The following is a 19,136-nucleotide window of genomic DNA, read 5'->3' on the forward strand; positions in this document are numbered from 1 at the left end:
TTAATATAGGCCTAATTAAGCCTATATTAATCAACATTTTTTTTGTGAGAAGTTTAACATAAATTAAGTTTAATGAATTATTGTACATTGTTACTTATATATAATACTGATATATTTTCAGGTTTAAAAAACCCTCCGAAATGAAGTATCATATATCATGAAATTGACATCATACCAATTCATTTTTCAAGTTTCACGTTTATAATTTTGTGTTTACAAAAACCATAATCAACCCCCTAATAAATAGAAAGATGTTCTGTTGGGAAGCCGACCAAAAACAATATATCGTGCAAACACTTTCTCAATCTGTCTACAGTCCCGTTAAACAACCGAGTCGGTTCGTTTGAGAACAAGCTAAATGCCTTCCATGTACTAACCTCACTACGTCCAGTCGCTCATCCGTGGCTGCTAAATGGTCCATAAACTAGTATTTATGTGAAAGTTACAAGAATAATACCAATTATCATCACCGTAAATCAATTAAATTCGAAAATTATTTGACGTTTTACTACTACATTCGTTAACAATCTAAAACAGACCAATAATCATTGAAACTTTTTGTGTCTAACGTTCGGTAATCTTTACATTACAAAGGTCATTTTGTTTTCAATAGGCCTACACTTTACATTATGTAAAAGAGAAAAATAAAAAAAAAAGTAATTATGTTGGTATTTGTTTCTTTTGATAAAACATGAGGTTAAAAACTGATTATAAATTGATTTAATAAATCTAAAGAGAAAGAACCCAGGCAGAGACTATTATTTAGATATAACAGTTCTTACATATTTCAGTAGGCTCAATTTATATTAAAGTATAATACACTGGAACGAACAGCATAAGTAAGTAAATTACATTAGTTCTTATTACATTAGTTCTTATTTTAAAATTAATTAATATAAAGGAATATCTCGCTTTTTTATTATTTTCACTTGAAAGTGCATTTACATATCTGTATATAATTATTCACCGTCTGAAGTTAATTAGTTCAGATGAATTGATTCCATCTGTTACTTTTCTGAATACGAATTATTTAATTATCGAAAAATAACCTCTATTATAATAAACTGTATTCAACATTATATAAACTATATTCTTTTATAGTATTGATTAAGAAAATCAAATCAGCCTAACATTAGCTTGATACGAATGTGTTCAAATCATTCTGTTGATTCGAACACATACAATTAAAAAGAACAAATACATAACGAACAGATAATCGTATGCCCATACCATCTAACTTAGAACATTACAACGGCGCGATACATCATTTATATTTATAAGAAGAAAGTAAGTATATAGGCCTATTGACTTTACACATTTTTATATAGTATTATTTAGTGGTATACTGTGTATACGTTGGATATCGCATTCGAAGGTCAGTAATAATGTCTAAACAGTGTGAGCTAACATACGTTTTACTGCTACAGTTTGCAGTTGCCTAATATTTCAACACATTATCAAATGTTAGACTACATAATACGTTTGTTGAAATCACCAATAAAATGTACTTTATTGAGATAATCGTTGAGTAGAGATTGTTTAATTTTGAAGTCATTTAATCAATTTGCTAAACTTACAACAATTATAAAAAACAACAGGGTAATTTTTTAAATAGCCCGAGTTTTTTTAACAACGGAAACCTACAGTAAAACACATCAAATCAATTATTTTGATATTTAAATTCATATAAAATATAAAATGTAATACTTCAGTTCAATGTAAAATGTCTTCTGTACGTCTTCTACCGTAGAACACTAAACGCATTTGGTTATAAACTAAAGACGGAGATAATTGAAGTTGACGATGTGTAAAGACAATTTACGATTAACAAAATTTGACTGGAAATTCATTTACAATTGAGAAATTGAACAAATACAATGTTTTGTAGACTTAAATTCAGTAAATAACTTTAATAAAACAAAACATACATTTATATATATATATATATATATATATATTTAAAAAAAATTATATTTTCAATATATTTGAAATATTAAATTGATCACCGGTGAATTGATAATGATGATAATTTAAAGTTTCTTATTCTTTAATTTATAATTAAAGAGTGCTAACTGTAAAAAGATTTATTTGTTCTATTATTTGTTTCGGATAAGTTCACTGGTCTGAAACACACGCACAATTACCTACGATATATATGACTTGTATTACTGTATTTATAGTTATACATTGCCGTAATTAATCAATTCATGTTACTTTGTTATAGGCCCTGTCATATAAAATCCAAAGAGTAGCACTCTCTCCATTTTAAATGTTGCTGAACAGTGTGTTTCGGAATAAGTATACTTATACTATATAGTACTATAGGTGTAACACGTGAGATGCAGTACGGTACTGTATCAATTGCATTACTGTACTTATAGTGAATTACATATACTTCATTTACTCAACTCATGCTTACTCAATTATATTTCGTATTTAGACAATAGCATTGATATCTTTGTTTCTGTATTTCAAAATAAAGTTCAATAGAGTTGTCTGGTCTCTATATTTGGTGTTGCCTAATGGCCCAAAACAAATCCTATAACTAGCATTACAACTGAACATTAATGTAGGCCTCCTAAGATAACAAGACTACGGTGAAATAATACTGAAACCAATAACTTACATTTTAGCCAAGCCAAAGAGTGCACAGAGTTTGGGAATATTACCGTATGAATAGTATAAAAAATGGTGTTAGGCTGTGTTATTGCTATTCACATACACTAATCAAATACCTAATCAAATCAAATATACTTTTATTCTTCATCGTTAATTATGACATATTAGGTCGAAAAAGAGATGAAAAGGAAACACATAAAAACTCGAAATGAGCTTGATAAAAGAAAAACAAAAGTATCATATTTAAATGACTACGGCATTAAGCTTTTAAATTGTTTAGGCCTAGGCCTATAAGTTATTGTGAACAAGTTTGTTCCACTATGTTACCAAACCGAAACAGTAATAATAATCATACATAACGGTATATTATATATATATCTTTTTTTATAGGCCTACAGTCCTTATAACAGTTTCTGTTGCTGATTTTGTGCAATCATTTTAACAATTGATAATATACGGATTTCGTGTGCGTTCTTTATCATTATGTCATTGCTGTTAGTGTTACAGATTTTGTGCAATAAGTTTAATATCAGATACGAGTTTTGCGCGTTTTTCATCATTATGTATTACGGTATTGCTGTTACTTTTATATCTATATTTTTTATTTTGTTATAAATGATAGGCCTAATTCATGTAATTGAGGAAAAGGCTAAAATGTAATTTTACCATCATTTAAGGGCATTTTTCTGTCGTATTATAATATCTTAGTTTTATCTTGTTATACAACCATTAGGCCAAGTAGTAGTTGAAAACGTATTGACTACCCGTATATCAATTATTGTTTACATTTACTTCGTTAGGAATAAGATTACTCTCTCGAAAGCTAAATTGTCTTTTGTTGATGATGCGACTAATATGCGATTTCCACATGTTTGTAAATAGCCGAGACTAGCAATTTATCAAAGCCATTAAGAATGTCATTTTATCATATTCTCCACTTTGCAGAGCATTAGGTGAACGCTGATTGGTTGATTACACTCCCCAAGTCTTGATAGGTGCAAACGCCAGGGTGCGTCCTGTATGAAGCAAGGAACGAGGAGCACAGGTAGTAAATCCGCTAAATCTCCTCGAAGAGAGTCATAAAACCTGCGAAACGAGGTCACAAATCAATCGCCTAGATGACTTCATACTTTTTGAACTCACTATTTACTAAATACCAGCCGGGAGAATCTTGGTATCCTAGCGGTTTTGACCCGGTTCCTCCGCAAAAGAACAGAACCTACGATACGACGGGATTTAATTTCGTCAGTGCCGCTGCTACTTACGGAAGTTATGAATGCAGCGGTTCTACGCCGATCGTACCTAGTGTAAATCCCACCTCCCTCCCTGGATCCTACGGGTATCCAGCCTGTGCGTTTTCTCAGAATTACAGTCAAGCTAGCTACCAGGAACATTACGGAAACGGGTACACTGGTAACTTTGCGCCCCCAGCTTACAGCTGTAGTTGGATACCGAAGCCCGGCGAAGCAGGGAGGATTAGAACAAGTGGGGGAAATTCATGGATGGCATTTGAAAAGAACAATAACTATGAACCATCAGACAGAAAAGATGACAATATTTTAAATACAAAAGAAAGAACAGAAGATGAACTTCAGTCGCAGTACAAAGGACCTGTCTATAATTGGATGAAAATACCAGGTGAGAATCAACCTTATACTGTATTTGTTTTTGTGTAAACGCATCGGTAATAAAGTTAGTTTTAATATATACTGCAATATAACAGCAATTTATTTTAATTTATGAGGTACATTTTGACTGATTGAAATAAGGTATTCGACTAATTGAAGTATTAAGACAACTTGAAGTATTTTATGAATTATATTAATCCTGTATTTTTAGTATAATTTTAAATTTACGCATTGATTGGTACCGTACATTAAATATCAATATCCATTATTTATGATCAAATAATATTATATTAAAGTGATGGGAATTAATAATTATATAAAGGCATATGATTCGTACTGGATGTCTTTTCGAAACAGCAGGGAAGAGTCTTTCCTGGATACAGCATATACTGTATAACAGTGGTTCGATACAAAGATACCCACAGTTTCTATTGATATGTATAGGCCTACACAATGTTGGTGGGCGATTTTTGCATTTACAAAAAAAACCATTATACCTTACCTTATTCAGTGTTATTCACCAAACAAAAGTAAAATACATTTTTAATGTACTGCAGTACTTAGTTATTTGAAATACTCCTTAGGCCTAAATGACTGTATATTTGAAAATGTTCGCCTGAGTATAATGTTTACCTTAGAGGCATATTTGTATATAATTAAATAGTCCCAAAACATTGTCACTGAAATTAGGTTAAACTAAAACTTTGGTTTAGCATTAAATCATTCTTAATTAACAACTGGACACCGGACTGCTCAGAATCTGAAATAGAATTCGCTTACTATTTTAATTGCATTATAAGAAGGGTAATAAAATCCACGTTACGTGCAGTATTCAATAATACTATGCTATTATCTATATTAAAGTATATTTATAGCTGTATATTATCTAACATTAATGTTAGGCCTACATACAAATATAAAATTTCTGTGGAGGACAATCGGTACGTTTAATCACACGTCACCATGTGTTGAAATTGAATTAGGCTTTGAGGAACCATAAATTATTCCATGCAAAACATACTATACTCTACCGAAATTATATGTGAAATTTATTTGTTATTTAGTCATACTACATAAGATTATAATAAACTATAAAAAAGTTAAATCATTAATTATTATTGTACGAATATCGATGATAGCATACAAGAAGGTAAAGTTAAATAAACAGTTACAGCAGAAAAATTAATATGGGCATAAAAGTAAAAGCTGCAGTACAGTAAGAAACCTAAGTTTAAGTATATTCAATTTTAAACATCCAATAATAAACACCGCAACGAACGTCACAATAGCAAGCTTGACAATATGACTATTATATATAATATGATTTTTTTTTTAAAGTTCTAATTGCATTATCGATTTATTTAGATAAATTAAGACATTTGATTTGACAATTTACCATTTTTTCAACACTGTGTGCAGCTATCATCAACATTCAGCCAATTCTTAGTGTTAGGTCTGTATCTCAAACTTCTGATATAAACTCAAATATATATCAATGCCAATCATCATAGGAAATTTCCATAAATGTATGCAGAATCTTATTGTCTCGCATGCCTGTATCACTGTGTTAAGACTTGTGAAACCACGTTATTTTCCTATGATAAACTGAAGAAATTTAGATACAGGTAGGCCTATCGAGAATCGGATAAAAATTAGGGCTATGTTGAACTTATTTTGTCGTGGTCGAATAGCTTACTGATGCCTAATACAGCATAGTTTTCATTAGAATTAGTATATACATATGCAGTAGTGTTACGATCCGATTAAAAGCTTTACATTTACCTAATGATGCGGACACATGTAAACTGACAAACGTCCAATTAGTAACTATCAAAATAAGATAATATTCGGTTTCAGTTACATGGTACTTTGTATCATCATCATACGGTATATGGTATTAACTCATCAAGAATAACTTATTGTTTATAACATTATTAAATATATACATTAGAAAATGTTTATTGTCGTCTTTTAAAAGCACCTATCACTCAATGTTCTATCATTCTATTTATACCATTTTTGATGATTCACCCATAATAACTTGTCCATGCATAAATGCACTTTGGATACATTACTATTAATTATTGCTATATGTAGACGGAAGTGACGTAGTTTTAATCTTAACGATATTATACACATTCTAATTTGTATTTATATTTTCAGTGTTTCTATCTTTCTTTAAAAATCAAGTTCGGACCACAGACATGCCCTCGAACTGTTCAATTATGAAACTATTAGTTCCAGAATACGGTGCATATTATATAATAGATAAGTACCGTGTATACATATTATATAATATATAAGTACCGTATTGTGGAACTAATAGTGTATATTTATACATTATAAAACAGTATTTATATTTTAAACAGTACATAACATAATGTAAATACGTTTAGTTATTTTTTTATGCAATATGATTGTAAGTCTATGCATTCCAGTAACGAAATGATTCGAATCAATGGTCAAATGTGACACACTGGGGAGATGTTGATAAGACCGACAGTTGCTCTTAAACATATCGTAAAATAGTCAAAGTGTCTCTGCCAATTGCCAACACAAGCGTCAATTGATAGGCAATTCTTAAAATTAAAATAAAAACAACTATAAATCATCGTACGTTACGCTTACTTGAATATTTAAATGAAGCTTACATATTCATATTTAAATATAAATATTCATTAGCGGTAGTAGGCCTACTTTAGTTTGTTTGTATCGATATCATGGAAGAATTATTATTAATTTCTTCTATTTTAATAGCATTGATTAATATTCGGCTATTTACTAACTAAAAATGAGGTAGTAACTGTCAATCCCGAATTAGAAACATCATAGACATTATCTAAATTAGGCCCAATGCTTAGAAATTTGCATAGATTACCATATATTCCCAAATATGGAGCATTACTATATATACATACATGTATATTATCTATTTTATCTTATCTATAGTACTCTATAATTGCATTATCGGATGTCATCTTAAATTCAGATTTAATAACAATCACCATATGAAGTGATAGATAACCATAAGTCATAATGATCTATTGTCACAAGTATTTTATTATATTAATTTCAATAAATATTTTGAATATGATGAACATAATAATTTCAGTTCTTAATAGGCCTATTATTAATTAAATACAAATAGGAAATCGCAGAAGTGGGGTAACGGATGATGTGATCGAACGCCTATTTTGGATCATAATTTCACACGTATTGCCAACTTGACAAGGGTCCATAGAGAATTAAGAAAATGAATTATAGATTTTGATATGAAGGGCCAATTCATTTCTAGAGGTCAGGTTCAGCAAAAGACAATCGGGATAGGTAGTAAGTTGTTGGTCTACTGTACAAAAGTTCATGAATAAGCGATATGTTTTCATTTTCTCCGGTGAATATCAAGAAAATTGATGGCTTTTAGTCAGACTTTCAAGTGAAGGTTAAGTTATAAAACATATGATTGGGATTGATATTTGGACAACCACTGATTGTTAATTATTAGTAGTATTGTCTATAATTATATGTCTGAATATGTGAGTGAACAGTTACTGACAATTTTGGTTTGAAATGGATGTAGACAGCAAACGTAGGTTACTGGACAGATTTACAAAATACAAACTAAAATATTATATGCCAATAATAATTCATTTCATTATTATATTAAACGTATCTTTAATCTGAATTGTTGCAAAAGTCCGAGAAAAAAAGTTTTGTAGCTTTTAGGTTAGTTTAACATTTAAGTCAAAACACAGCGAATTTAATATACGGATACATATTATTTAATAAATAATAATGGAGAAATCAAAACATTGAGATGATATGTAAACAAAAATAACGGTAATAACTCATAAATGTAAATCCAGGGAAGAATTTTCACTCTGGTAAATCAGTGTTTTGAAGAAGTATTTATTCTCTCGAACTTATAATTGGCAATACTAAACTGTGTATACTCTTTGATATTATTTCAAAATTATAGTTTATGGAGGGAAAGAAGACGTCGTATTCAATTTTGATTATCTTGATGTATCGGCACCCAATATAGTTTATATGTATAAAATTGTTAAATTTACATTAAATTATTGTCACGCTTCCGGCTGATATTGGTCCCTGGTGGTAAAAGGTCGGTACGAAAATAGGTTGGAAATTATGTAGTAAATATATATAATGGTAAATTGTTCTGCCTCCACTCTATAGAATAGAAAGAAAATTAGCAATTATTCAATTTCTTTAAGTATTTTTTATTATACCATCCTCTCATCATCGACTCAATGTCTTAAAAGAAATGGATTGTCCATCAAGCAAGACAATTTTGCAAAAAAATATTTCATTTTTTACAAAATTTACCTATAAACATCATCATTCTTTTTGGAACTACTGTATTGTGTAAAATACATCCAAAGTCTTATACAACAATTTGAGGCTGCACAAAATAATGACTTCAGATAGGTGCTTCTGTTTTCTTTGATTTCTAGCTTCAGATGATTAGGCTAACCGAAGCACTGTTCACTTTCACTTGCGTTTGCTACCGATTTATCTTGTCGCTTCTCTCTTTGAAGTTTGACCAGGTACGCAAAACATGGGCCCTGTCTGGGGGACTGGACACTGTTTTGATTTCTCTTATTATTGTTCTCATTCTAGACCTAATGATTTAGAAAGAATGTATAAAAGATGTGTTTATTTTACAGTTGGGAACCGCAAGATTATCTATCCTTGAAGGAACACTAAGCAAACTAATTTTTCATTTATAAAGACCCATTGCCTTCAGATGTTACAGACAAATCTGTCTGTTAACGGGTAACTATCCCTTTACGTTGCCGACTGATCAGCGAAAACCCTGGTAGTTGTTTTCTTACGTCTAAACACGAATGAAATAGATGTTTAATTAAACATATAAAGCAGAATAAGTATACTTTAGTTTGTAATGTCCAATCAAACGTATCCCTAACTATTTTTCGATACTTTATCTTAAGTTTAACCATTGTGAGTCGAAATTAACAAAATTAATGAAACCAAAATTCAAATAATAATGTTATATGAAAGGAGTAAGATTTAGGCCTAAAGAACATTTTGAAAAGCTTAAATCATCGACTTAAGATCAAAATCAATTTTCAAATTAAAACAAACGAGAAAGGAAAATGAAATATGCTATTTTTAGTTTTATAATGGTAGGCCAAGAGCCATCGTACTAATTCACGGTTCTGTGTAGGCATAAGGAAAATAAAGTAGTGTGAGCCTACATCTTATGGTATACGTTACAATACTTGCGTTCAAGTTTGGGAGGCGTGCGTTATTATCAGGTTACTCAAATTTCAATTAGTGTTTTTAACATTTTAAAGAATTTTACCGGTAGTTTTTCCGCTGTTCCGAAATATAGACAGTTTCAAGAACGTAATAGATTTATAAACAATCTCACGGTAACTTTCATCAGTTAAGCTCAAGGAAAACATAATTCCAGACATTATCCTTCGGTAACAGCGGGAGATTAAAGGAGGACCAGGAATGACAAGGATACGGCACTTTTGAAGTGTCAAACTTGTTCACAGATACATTCCAGTATAGAAAAAATGTACATTTACCTTTCACTGAAATTCTCCCAAAATAAAGAAGAAAAAATAATAATAAGGGTCACGTTAACTTTCTTCAAAGTGCCTATATTCTGCCCACGGCAGCGTAAATATATAGTTATATAACTTAGGGCCGTTGAGTACATCGGAAAAAAATGTATGCCAACGGGCCAATTAACACATTACACAATTATGTCCTATCTGCTACCATTACAATTAACTAGCTATTCAAATTTGAAAATTTGCCAATTGATTATTCATATTCGATACTCGTATTAAGTATTTTTAAAACTAGATTACTTGAGACAATGGTCTCGCATCCAATTGCAAGGTACTCGGTTCAGTTCTATGTTGAGGTGACTGTTTGTGCGGAATTTCTATATTAATTTCTTAATTAATTTATTTTATGTATTAATTTCATGTATTTATTTCAACGAGGATGGTCCATCCAAACCGAAGATTTTCATTTATAGGGAACCTCGGTATTTCCATCTCTCGTAATTAGAATATTTACTGATCTTATGAATTTGACCAATACGTATTTGTACGAAATTCCCTTTCGTATAGATTTTTTTTTAATACAGTAGATAGATAAATATTGCACACGGTTCTCATATAGCATTTTAAATACAAATACGCTTACTTACAATTGTATTGTGTACATTCAATTCTGAACACAGTACAAACATTATTGTAGGCCTGAGTGCCGTAAACAGTGGGCCTGGCGTAACGCATAGGCCTGAGGCCACTGGTTTAGGAACCCTAACACTGTAGGCCTTGGGCGTTTTTGGATTTTTTGACATATTTTAATAATGCCTGTTTTTCCCCTGGTCACTGCTCAGGGTCCCCCATAAGCTACCGGCCCCTGGGTTTACCCAGTGAGCGCTCTTAGCCGTTAGGCCACTGGTCGTAAACCATGTTATGAAATATGTAACGTCATAAAGTACGGAATAGAATTATAATATTTAAATTCCGAACGTATACAGTAATTAACATTATACCGGTACTCATTAACGTTTTTCTTACGATATTTCACATACAGTAGTGAAATGTTATTTAATATGTAAATCAAAATATAGGCCCCCTATGAACAATATTTATCACTGTTATTTTTTATTGTTAAATTGTATAGGTACGTCAATGATTGGCACGGACAAAAAACGTGGACGTCAGACATACACGCGTTACCAAACACTAGAATTAGAAAAAGAATTTCATTTTAATCGTTATTTAACGAGACGAAGAAGAATCGAAATTGCACAAGCTGTTTGTCTATCAGAACGTCAGATTAAAATTTGGTTTCAGAACAGAAGGATGAAAGCAAAGAAAGAAACATCGAGAGACGACGCAGAAGAGGATTCGCCGGGATCCACGGCTTCAGGAGACGAAAATGATGATGACGAATGATGGATTCTGACTGTAGTGAGGAAAATATCGTTGACGTATAAGAACAGAGTTCGTTCAATTTATAGACTAAAATAGCATTAAATCAATTAAACAATATTATACCAAAGAGGCTTTCATGTGATGTGTCAAAATTGAATCCGAAATAAATAGCGTTATCTTTTAAATGAATGGGTACTGATAGTACGAGGAGGGGTGGAGATTTTCGATTTAAGCTCTGTCTACACTATCACTTTACTGTACTTTATGTGACGTGCCCATATAATATGGACATGATGATGTCATATCCCTACCATATTTGGGCATATCACTACCACATTTGGGCAGATCACACATTTTTTATCTAGTTTGATAGTATAGACAAAGGTACTCGTATAATTAATATATTGAAAGTATAACAATCCACACATTTGAATGTGTTCTCTTAAAACCAAAAGTAGCCTAGCTCTGTCACATTCGTAAACCATCTATACCTTGACAAATAGTAGAATATATAGGCTTAGCCTACATCAGTATTAATTAAATACAGAAATCACTGATGCCCTCTACCATTGCTGCAGTTGAATAGGAGCGTACCGTATATGTAGCCCTAAAACATACACGAAAAATAGAATACTACTAATGTACGATTTCACGCCTGTAAATTATGTATATATTATATTTTCCATATTGTATTCGCAGCAAACGAATTATTTGATTCAACATAACAATTGAATAGTTTCTTTAGAATAAATTTATTTTGTTATTTATATAGTATATTTTAGCTAATTATGTTTTATCATAAAATGATTTATTAATGACATTTATATTGTGCATGCATGTTATACTATGAATAATTTTCAATTACTGTATCATCATTCATAGTCAGAGGGGCCTAACTCGATCTTTAAAAAAACAACACAAGAGGCTAGCATTGTGTTGTGGTTGGACGCAGCTTAACTGTAGATTATTTGTGTAGGCCTAGATTATTATTTGAAATACTGTATTTATTAATTGTGTGCATCATCATACATTTAATCAATCCCTTGGCCCACATGCAGGCACGGCCACCTGTAGCTAGCCAAGCCAGGACGAGGAATCCCACTACGCTTGGGCCTGCCTCTAAACTTTCTGTAAAATACTGTAAATATTGCTGGGATTTTCGATTTATTAATTGTTGAAGAGTCATTTGTATTGTAAATAAATGCTACTCACCATGACAGAACAAAAGCAGTCGGTGTGACTTATATTCCTTGTATCTAAATAATCAACATTTGCTTCCTTTGTCATGGTTTCCATCCTAGACGAAATAGCACATAAAAATCCAGTCATCCATGTGGTAATAACCAATATAGATAAGAGACATGATTTCCATTAATCCGAGTAAAGCATTTGAATCCATTATTGGTGTAAACATGAACTTGATATTCAATTCCCGTTCAACTGTCTTCCTCAACACTGACAACAACCACAGCAGTAAGACTAATTGATATGCAAATTAGGTTATGTACAAAAATATTTCATTCGAAACATACCCTCTGACGTGTTAGGATTCTTACGTAACTTCATGTATACATAACGAAGGGGTAACGAAGAACAGTGGACCTATAAAGTATAGGTCCATGATAATGATGACGGTAATGACGATGACGAAGAAGATTAGATAACAACAATGATTATGAATATGACATGATTTGTTGGTCGGTTTTTGCTAAATGATGTTGATGGAAAAGTAACAATACTTTGTTTTGTATTCAGTATAGGATAAACCCATGGAAATGTTTATTTACACTGTAGTATATAGTACGTTACATTGTTGAGTACAGTTATACAGTTAAACTAAAATTATATCTCTCCCATATTGACCGTACCGTATCCTACGCACGGATTTATTTCTGGAAAAAATTATCTTTAAATCAGTGATTGCAATTGACACAGATCTGAACACATGTTCTGTACTTCATGTAAATTGCGTTTAACGCTATGATAGCAAACAAAAACACATGGGGTCATAGAGAAACACAAGCAACATTTGTAATGGTTCCTTTTTACATAAACACCGACTGACAGGAAGACATAATAGAGAAGGGGTACCACGGGTGATTGTTAAAAAATGGTAATCAGTATTGCAAATCTCAATCTTGTTACATTATCATAATTATTGTTTACCTTATTGTGAAATTGGTTCGCAAGGTAATTAGGTTAATTTATCTTCTGTGGATCGAAGAATAACTCGTTTGTAAATGCAATCAGAAATTGTGCAGATACGTGTCAGTTGGTACCCCATCCTATCCCAGACAGACGATAACCGCACGTACCATAGGATATTCATTATTATTACGTATCAGACTCATTAATTATTAACACTGAGCACATCTCGTATGGAATTATGTAATTGTACTTCAATGTACTGTATAATGTACTGTATTATACAGTAGGTCTACATTGAAGTAAAAATGACATAATTTTGTTTGTAATGTTTAAGTATTTGTGTATCATAACTACGAGAGCAAATAATATAGACATTATTGCTCTCGGACTCGGAGTATGAAACACAAATACTAAAACAATCCAAACAGAAACAAAGAGCAAATAGTGAGGTAACATTGCATGCATGATGCCTTATTATATGTGTAGTACATTAACAAATCTTTATTAATATAGGCCTAATGCATAATATTACATGAGGAGGCCTAGAAAATCTCGGCCAAGTTTACCAAGGTTGACAGATGTGAGCTACAGAAGTTTACGACGTACACGTCTTAGGAATTACCCGCTACAAGAGTATCATCGAGGCGGAGTATACATCATTATTCAAGCAAAACTACTAGGCCTACCATGGCCCACAAGTTCATCAATGAAATATGAACGCATTAAGAAAAATAATGAATTAGTTTCAGACCAATGGAATTTGAGAATAAATCAGGATCAGGAAGTCTGTATTTGTATTTTTCGACATACATATTTTTTTTTCAATTGTTTTGTGAAAATGTTTAAAACAGAATTAATCATATAAAATACAATATGTATTATACATAAATACTCATACCTTCATGTAAAGGTATAAACAATTATGCTTATTATTTTATATAAATGTATCGATGTCACACACATGGGATCTTGTAGAGCTTCAATTCAATTCAAAGTGACATCCCTATGCTATATTGACTGTATTACTTATTAGGAGTTTATCTGGATGTCATAATTGTCTCCTTCTTACTAATTAAATTCAAACAGGACCTATAAAAAACGTATTTCATTAGTGTTATATAACATAGGCCTACATGTATATTTTAAGTTTTACCAACCACAAAATCAAATGATAAAAACTAGTTTGCGCTAGCTAGAAAATACATTTTTTAAATAAAAACTGTCATGATTATAACATACAACTTAATAATAACTATAATTTAATTTTTTTTTTCGTGTGTTTGTTTTGTTTTTAAATACAATACTGAATAGTCCTACTTGGTTATGCGCCTTTAGAAACAGTGCATAAGACACTGCTAAACATACGGAGGGCAAAGGAACATTACAAGATACAGACAGAGCTACCGAGAACATACAACGGGTAAAAACAATAGGCCTACAAGATGTTGAGATGGACATGGAGAGATGCTGCAATTGACGTTTAATCGATTAATTAACACCACTTCCTCAGAATTGCATAATCCTGTTTACAGGGCACTGTATGATTACAAAACTGCCTGTTCTTTTTCTTTAGATGTTATCCGGCGGAAGTATATCATTAATGAGCTTACAGTATCAATCAATGAAGATGTAACTGTTTCATGAATACATTACATTTGTTTGATTATCTTAATTTCATATTATGACATTACTTAGGGCCTACTATTGTTGATGCAATGTCGAACAAAGTATAAATAATAATTTCGAAACTAACTAAATATGGAACAATACTTTCTTATCATGAAATACTGTACTGTATTAATCTAGAACATTGTCTAATTTTAATGTAGACAATTCATAATTAAAGGTAAAACCAAGTCAATCAAAGCACAATCGTTTGTTTGTCATTTGGTTTTATCGCGGGCCAAATCTAAAATAAATGTAGGGCCTGTTATAGTAAATTCCGTTAATATAATACCAGACAAATATTTTGATTTAATATCTAAAGCCATAACAAAGTTTTCATTTTCCTTCTTATATTTTGACAACTTAGGCTATAATATTTGCAATGCAGTCAACTCGTGGGCAGACATCATTCAGCCGGCGCCCTTATGTCGTGCTTCTCTCTTGGGTCGTACCTGCCTGATCTCCATCTAAACCTATAATAGTTAATTTGTAGGGGTAAATTATGTTTCTAGTACTGTAGACAGAAAGTTACATTCAAACCGCAGTTAACTGGTTGCTAACGTGAATCTTGATGTAATGTGGGTCACGGAATATGTTGGGAAAAATAATGCTAACAATGTATAGTCAGTGCATGATGTGTGATGCACTTACAATACAATTGTTGCATCACGATTACAATGGTCCACCTTGGTAAATGTACCTATTCCAGAACTAATTACTCCATACCAAAAGCAAGAGAGTACACAATCTATAACCACTATGACCACAAAACTATAAACATTATTTTATAGTTGTGTTACAAAAATATTAGTCACAGTAATAATGGAATGATAACATGGCTAAACATTACAACAGAAAAAATTACAGTTTGAAATACTGTATCCAGTTAACGCCTAATTATTTATAATTATATATAAATGTTCAGTTTATATTCTGAAGCAGTGTGTTAGTCATGGGTATACTGCAAAGTGTAAAATCAGCCCAAGGCCCAAAAACTCTGATGCAATTTATCTGAGCAGAGAAGAGTGAGCAACTATATTTTATGTATACCGCCATCTATACGTGAACTTTACAGGTTTAGTTGACATCTGAATAATATTATTCCGGCGCCCTCTACAAAAAAATTACATGTATAAAGTAATCCTTGTTTATACTATAGTTACTATACTTACGCTATACTAGTTTGAAAGTTGCACTGTGGAAGATAGTGTTTTCCGAAAGCTCTTTTTCTGATTTATTTACTTTTTCGTTTTGATTTAACATTTTTCTAACTTTGTATCTTAATTTTTTACCGTTTTTAACTTTAAGGGCTTTGACTCTTTACCAACTTGCTATTAGGCTTTACGGTACCGGCATTTAATTCGTTTAAAAGAGATGAACGAAATAAGGGTTGGTTGAAATTTGAAATCCAGCCACTGAAATCCACAGCTATGTCATTTTGAATTTACTTTATAAATATTAATTTAAAAAAAAAAAAAAAACAAAAAACAAATACAAACAAAATGAATGAAATATTTCATTCAATATAGATGATTTAAAAAAGTGGTTGGGTCAGTTATTAGCCACCTGAGAAGTCAGTAAAATGCGGTTTATTAGCCTGTTGATTGTTTTATTTATAGGTATAATTGACATGCAACGTTTACCCAAAATGTGAAAAATCTCTTCAATCTGTGGCGAGCTTGTTCCTAGAATGACAGGTATAGTTTAAAAGATTATCAATAAATTTATGGTGAGGTGATGATAAATATGCGAATTCTATCAATGTTCATACATTGAATTCTCGGAGGAAAACACAAAAATGTACAAACAGGAAGTTGTGAGTGTTGATTTCTGCTAAAGAAAGTGACACGATTGACCACCAAACAGTGAAGTAACCAAGCGAAAATAAGTTATTATTGTATTTTATCCCGGACACTTGTTTTTGTGTACGCCTCTTAATAATACTGTATAATTATATAAAATGAGGTACTGTTGAGTTAAAAAATGACCCTTACTTAGTCAGATATTTGTGCATACAGTGAACCAACAGTAAAAAACCAAGACATCCTGGATCAAACTTGTTTTTGTGTACCTAATAATAATGTATAATAAGTATATAAAATGAGGTAGGCCTACTGTTAGTTAAAGATAATGATCCTTAGTCAAAGGTATACAAAGGATCTGTGCATTCAGTATACCGTTACTCATAAAGACTGAAATGGTCGATGTTACGACAAATGTATATAAAGATAGACATAAAATGATGGAATCACGAGCCCTGATTGAACAATACAATCTTAGCTACGTTTTAGCAGCTCAGTATTGTCAAATAATCAGTAAATAACCTCTGAACTCGAGAAAAAACATGAATGTTGTTATTTATGTGATCAAACCTTATCTAGAAAAAGCTTGTTTATTTAAAAGTAATACACGTTCTATCTTGTATAGTTTATAAAACAAACTTTAAAACATGTTCTGTTATATAAACACATATTTATCAAATAAGATGAAAGGAAAATCGAAGCTTGTGTAGGCTATAGAGAGGGCGCTGCTTACATTATTTTTGTTTAATGCCATGTTTACATTTTACGAATTAAATTTATTGCATAAATAAAATAAAATAAATTACTATTATTGTCATAATTATATTAAATTATTAGTCTATATTTAAGTTCCGGCTTCATACGTATAATCAGTAGGCTAAATACTGAAGTGTATAGTCATATCTTTCTGTATACGTTATGAATGATAAATGTGGGCCTACTCATTGTTGTCCCTTGCGTGACGTTTTCTAGAACGGCAACTACTAAGAACGGAAAGGTCATTTCAAAAAGAATAGTTGAACTTCAGTTCATCGGATATTTGTGGTAAAGAGGAGTACCTTTTTGCCCAGTTTTATACTCTCATGTTCGAGATATATTTCCGTATTGTTGGTATTTTGTTTTTCCGTTTAGCCCACTATCCAAGCATTAGGTCAAATGGTCAAAAGTCCACGAATGCATTGCGTGTAAAAGAAGTTAAATATGTCTAGGTATTGCATGCGCGAAATGCATGATTTAACGGACCTGGAAAATATTTAATGAACCCAAATAAATATAACCAGGCCTACAGTATTATGTTGGTGCACGCGATGAAATTAATTGATACATTAATGATGTCTTATTATAAGTATTCATATTATAAAAAGTTTATTTCTTGGAAATGGTTGTATAGTAACTGAAGTGAATATTTAATTGCCAATATTTATGGTTTTTGTAGAAATTTCGCTGAAATTATTTTTTTAGTGTTACCATGAAATGAAACATATAAATATCATTATTTGACACGTGACGTAGAAAAATACCCCGCAAAAGTTTTACAGACGACACCACATCCTTTTGTAAATTTAAACTTCAAATGAACCTTTGTTTTTTAGACATCAATTACATGAAATACTGATGTAACCAAAATACTAATAGGAAGTGTAATCATAACAGTAATAGGAAATACGGACAATCTCAAACACGCAATCCGTGATCATACTGTGTTATAGTTTAAACAGTTATCCAAATAGAATGGTCATAATACAATTTCCATTTTAAGAATATAGTTGGAGAATCAAGTTTCTAATTTAGTTGAAGTGTAGGCCTACGTGCAAGTTCCACAGTTTAAAAAAAAAACACTGACTTGCTTTAATAATTACACTTCATATTGCACTCTACTATGATAACTTATAGTACTAAGCACAAGATCGGTAGCCTAGAGTTTATTTGACTGAGTTCCAGTCCATCACAGGAACAATTTTTCTTGTGCGAATTTTGTAAGAGCTGTGCGCTGAAAGAGCATCTGCGTTGATACATGCTGTTTTAAATTGTACATTATACAGTCTCAACAAAACCATTCATTCGTATGCACATATTTGACATGTCTGCCCAAGGTTTTAAACTATGACTTAGAAATTCATCAGTTAAATAACAGACAATCGAGAGGGATATCTTATACTGTATATATTTTCAAAAGGGTTTTTTCACAGGTTGTATTTCAGGGGACCCTTAAAAATAAATATAGCGCCCTCTATTGAATGTTTCAGAACAAAATCGCACTTATAGTATTTAGTTTTCATCACAGAATAAGACAAAATTTATTTGCCATAAAAACTAGTAAATTA

The 19,136-nt window shown here is 31.4% G+C and overlaps 1 protein-coding gene across 1 annotated transcript; it reads left to right on the forward strand.

Annotated features, from left to right (window-relative positions):
• Window positions 1-3,704: 3,704 nt before the first annotated feature.
• LOC140039576 (homeobox protein Hox-B7-B-like) lies at window positions 3,705-12,857 on the forward strand. Its single transcript, XM_072085191.1, has 3 exons — window positions 3,705-4,257; window positions 10,944-11,213; window positions 12,817-12,857. Exons 1-3 carry the CDS (start codon window positions 3,738-3,740, stop codon window positions 12,855-12,857), a joined length of 831 nt encoding a protein of 276 aa, XP_071941292.1. The 5' UTR covers window positions 3,705-3,737.
• Window positions 12,858-19,136: the final 6,279 nt, after the last annotated feature.

This window comes from Antedon mediterranea, chromosome 2, assembly GCF_964355755.1.
Source record: "Antedon mediterranea chromosome 2, ecAntMedi1.1, whole genome shotgun sequence".
In the NCBI taxonomy this organism is placed as follows: domain Eukaryota; kingdom Metazoa; phylum Echinodermata; class Crinoidea; order Comatulida; family Antedonidae; genus Antedon; species Antedon mediterranea.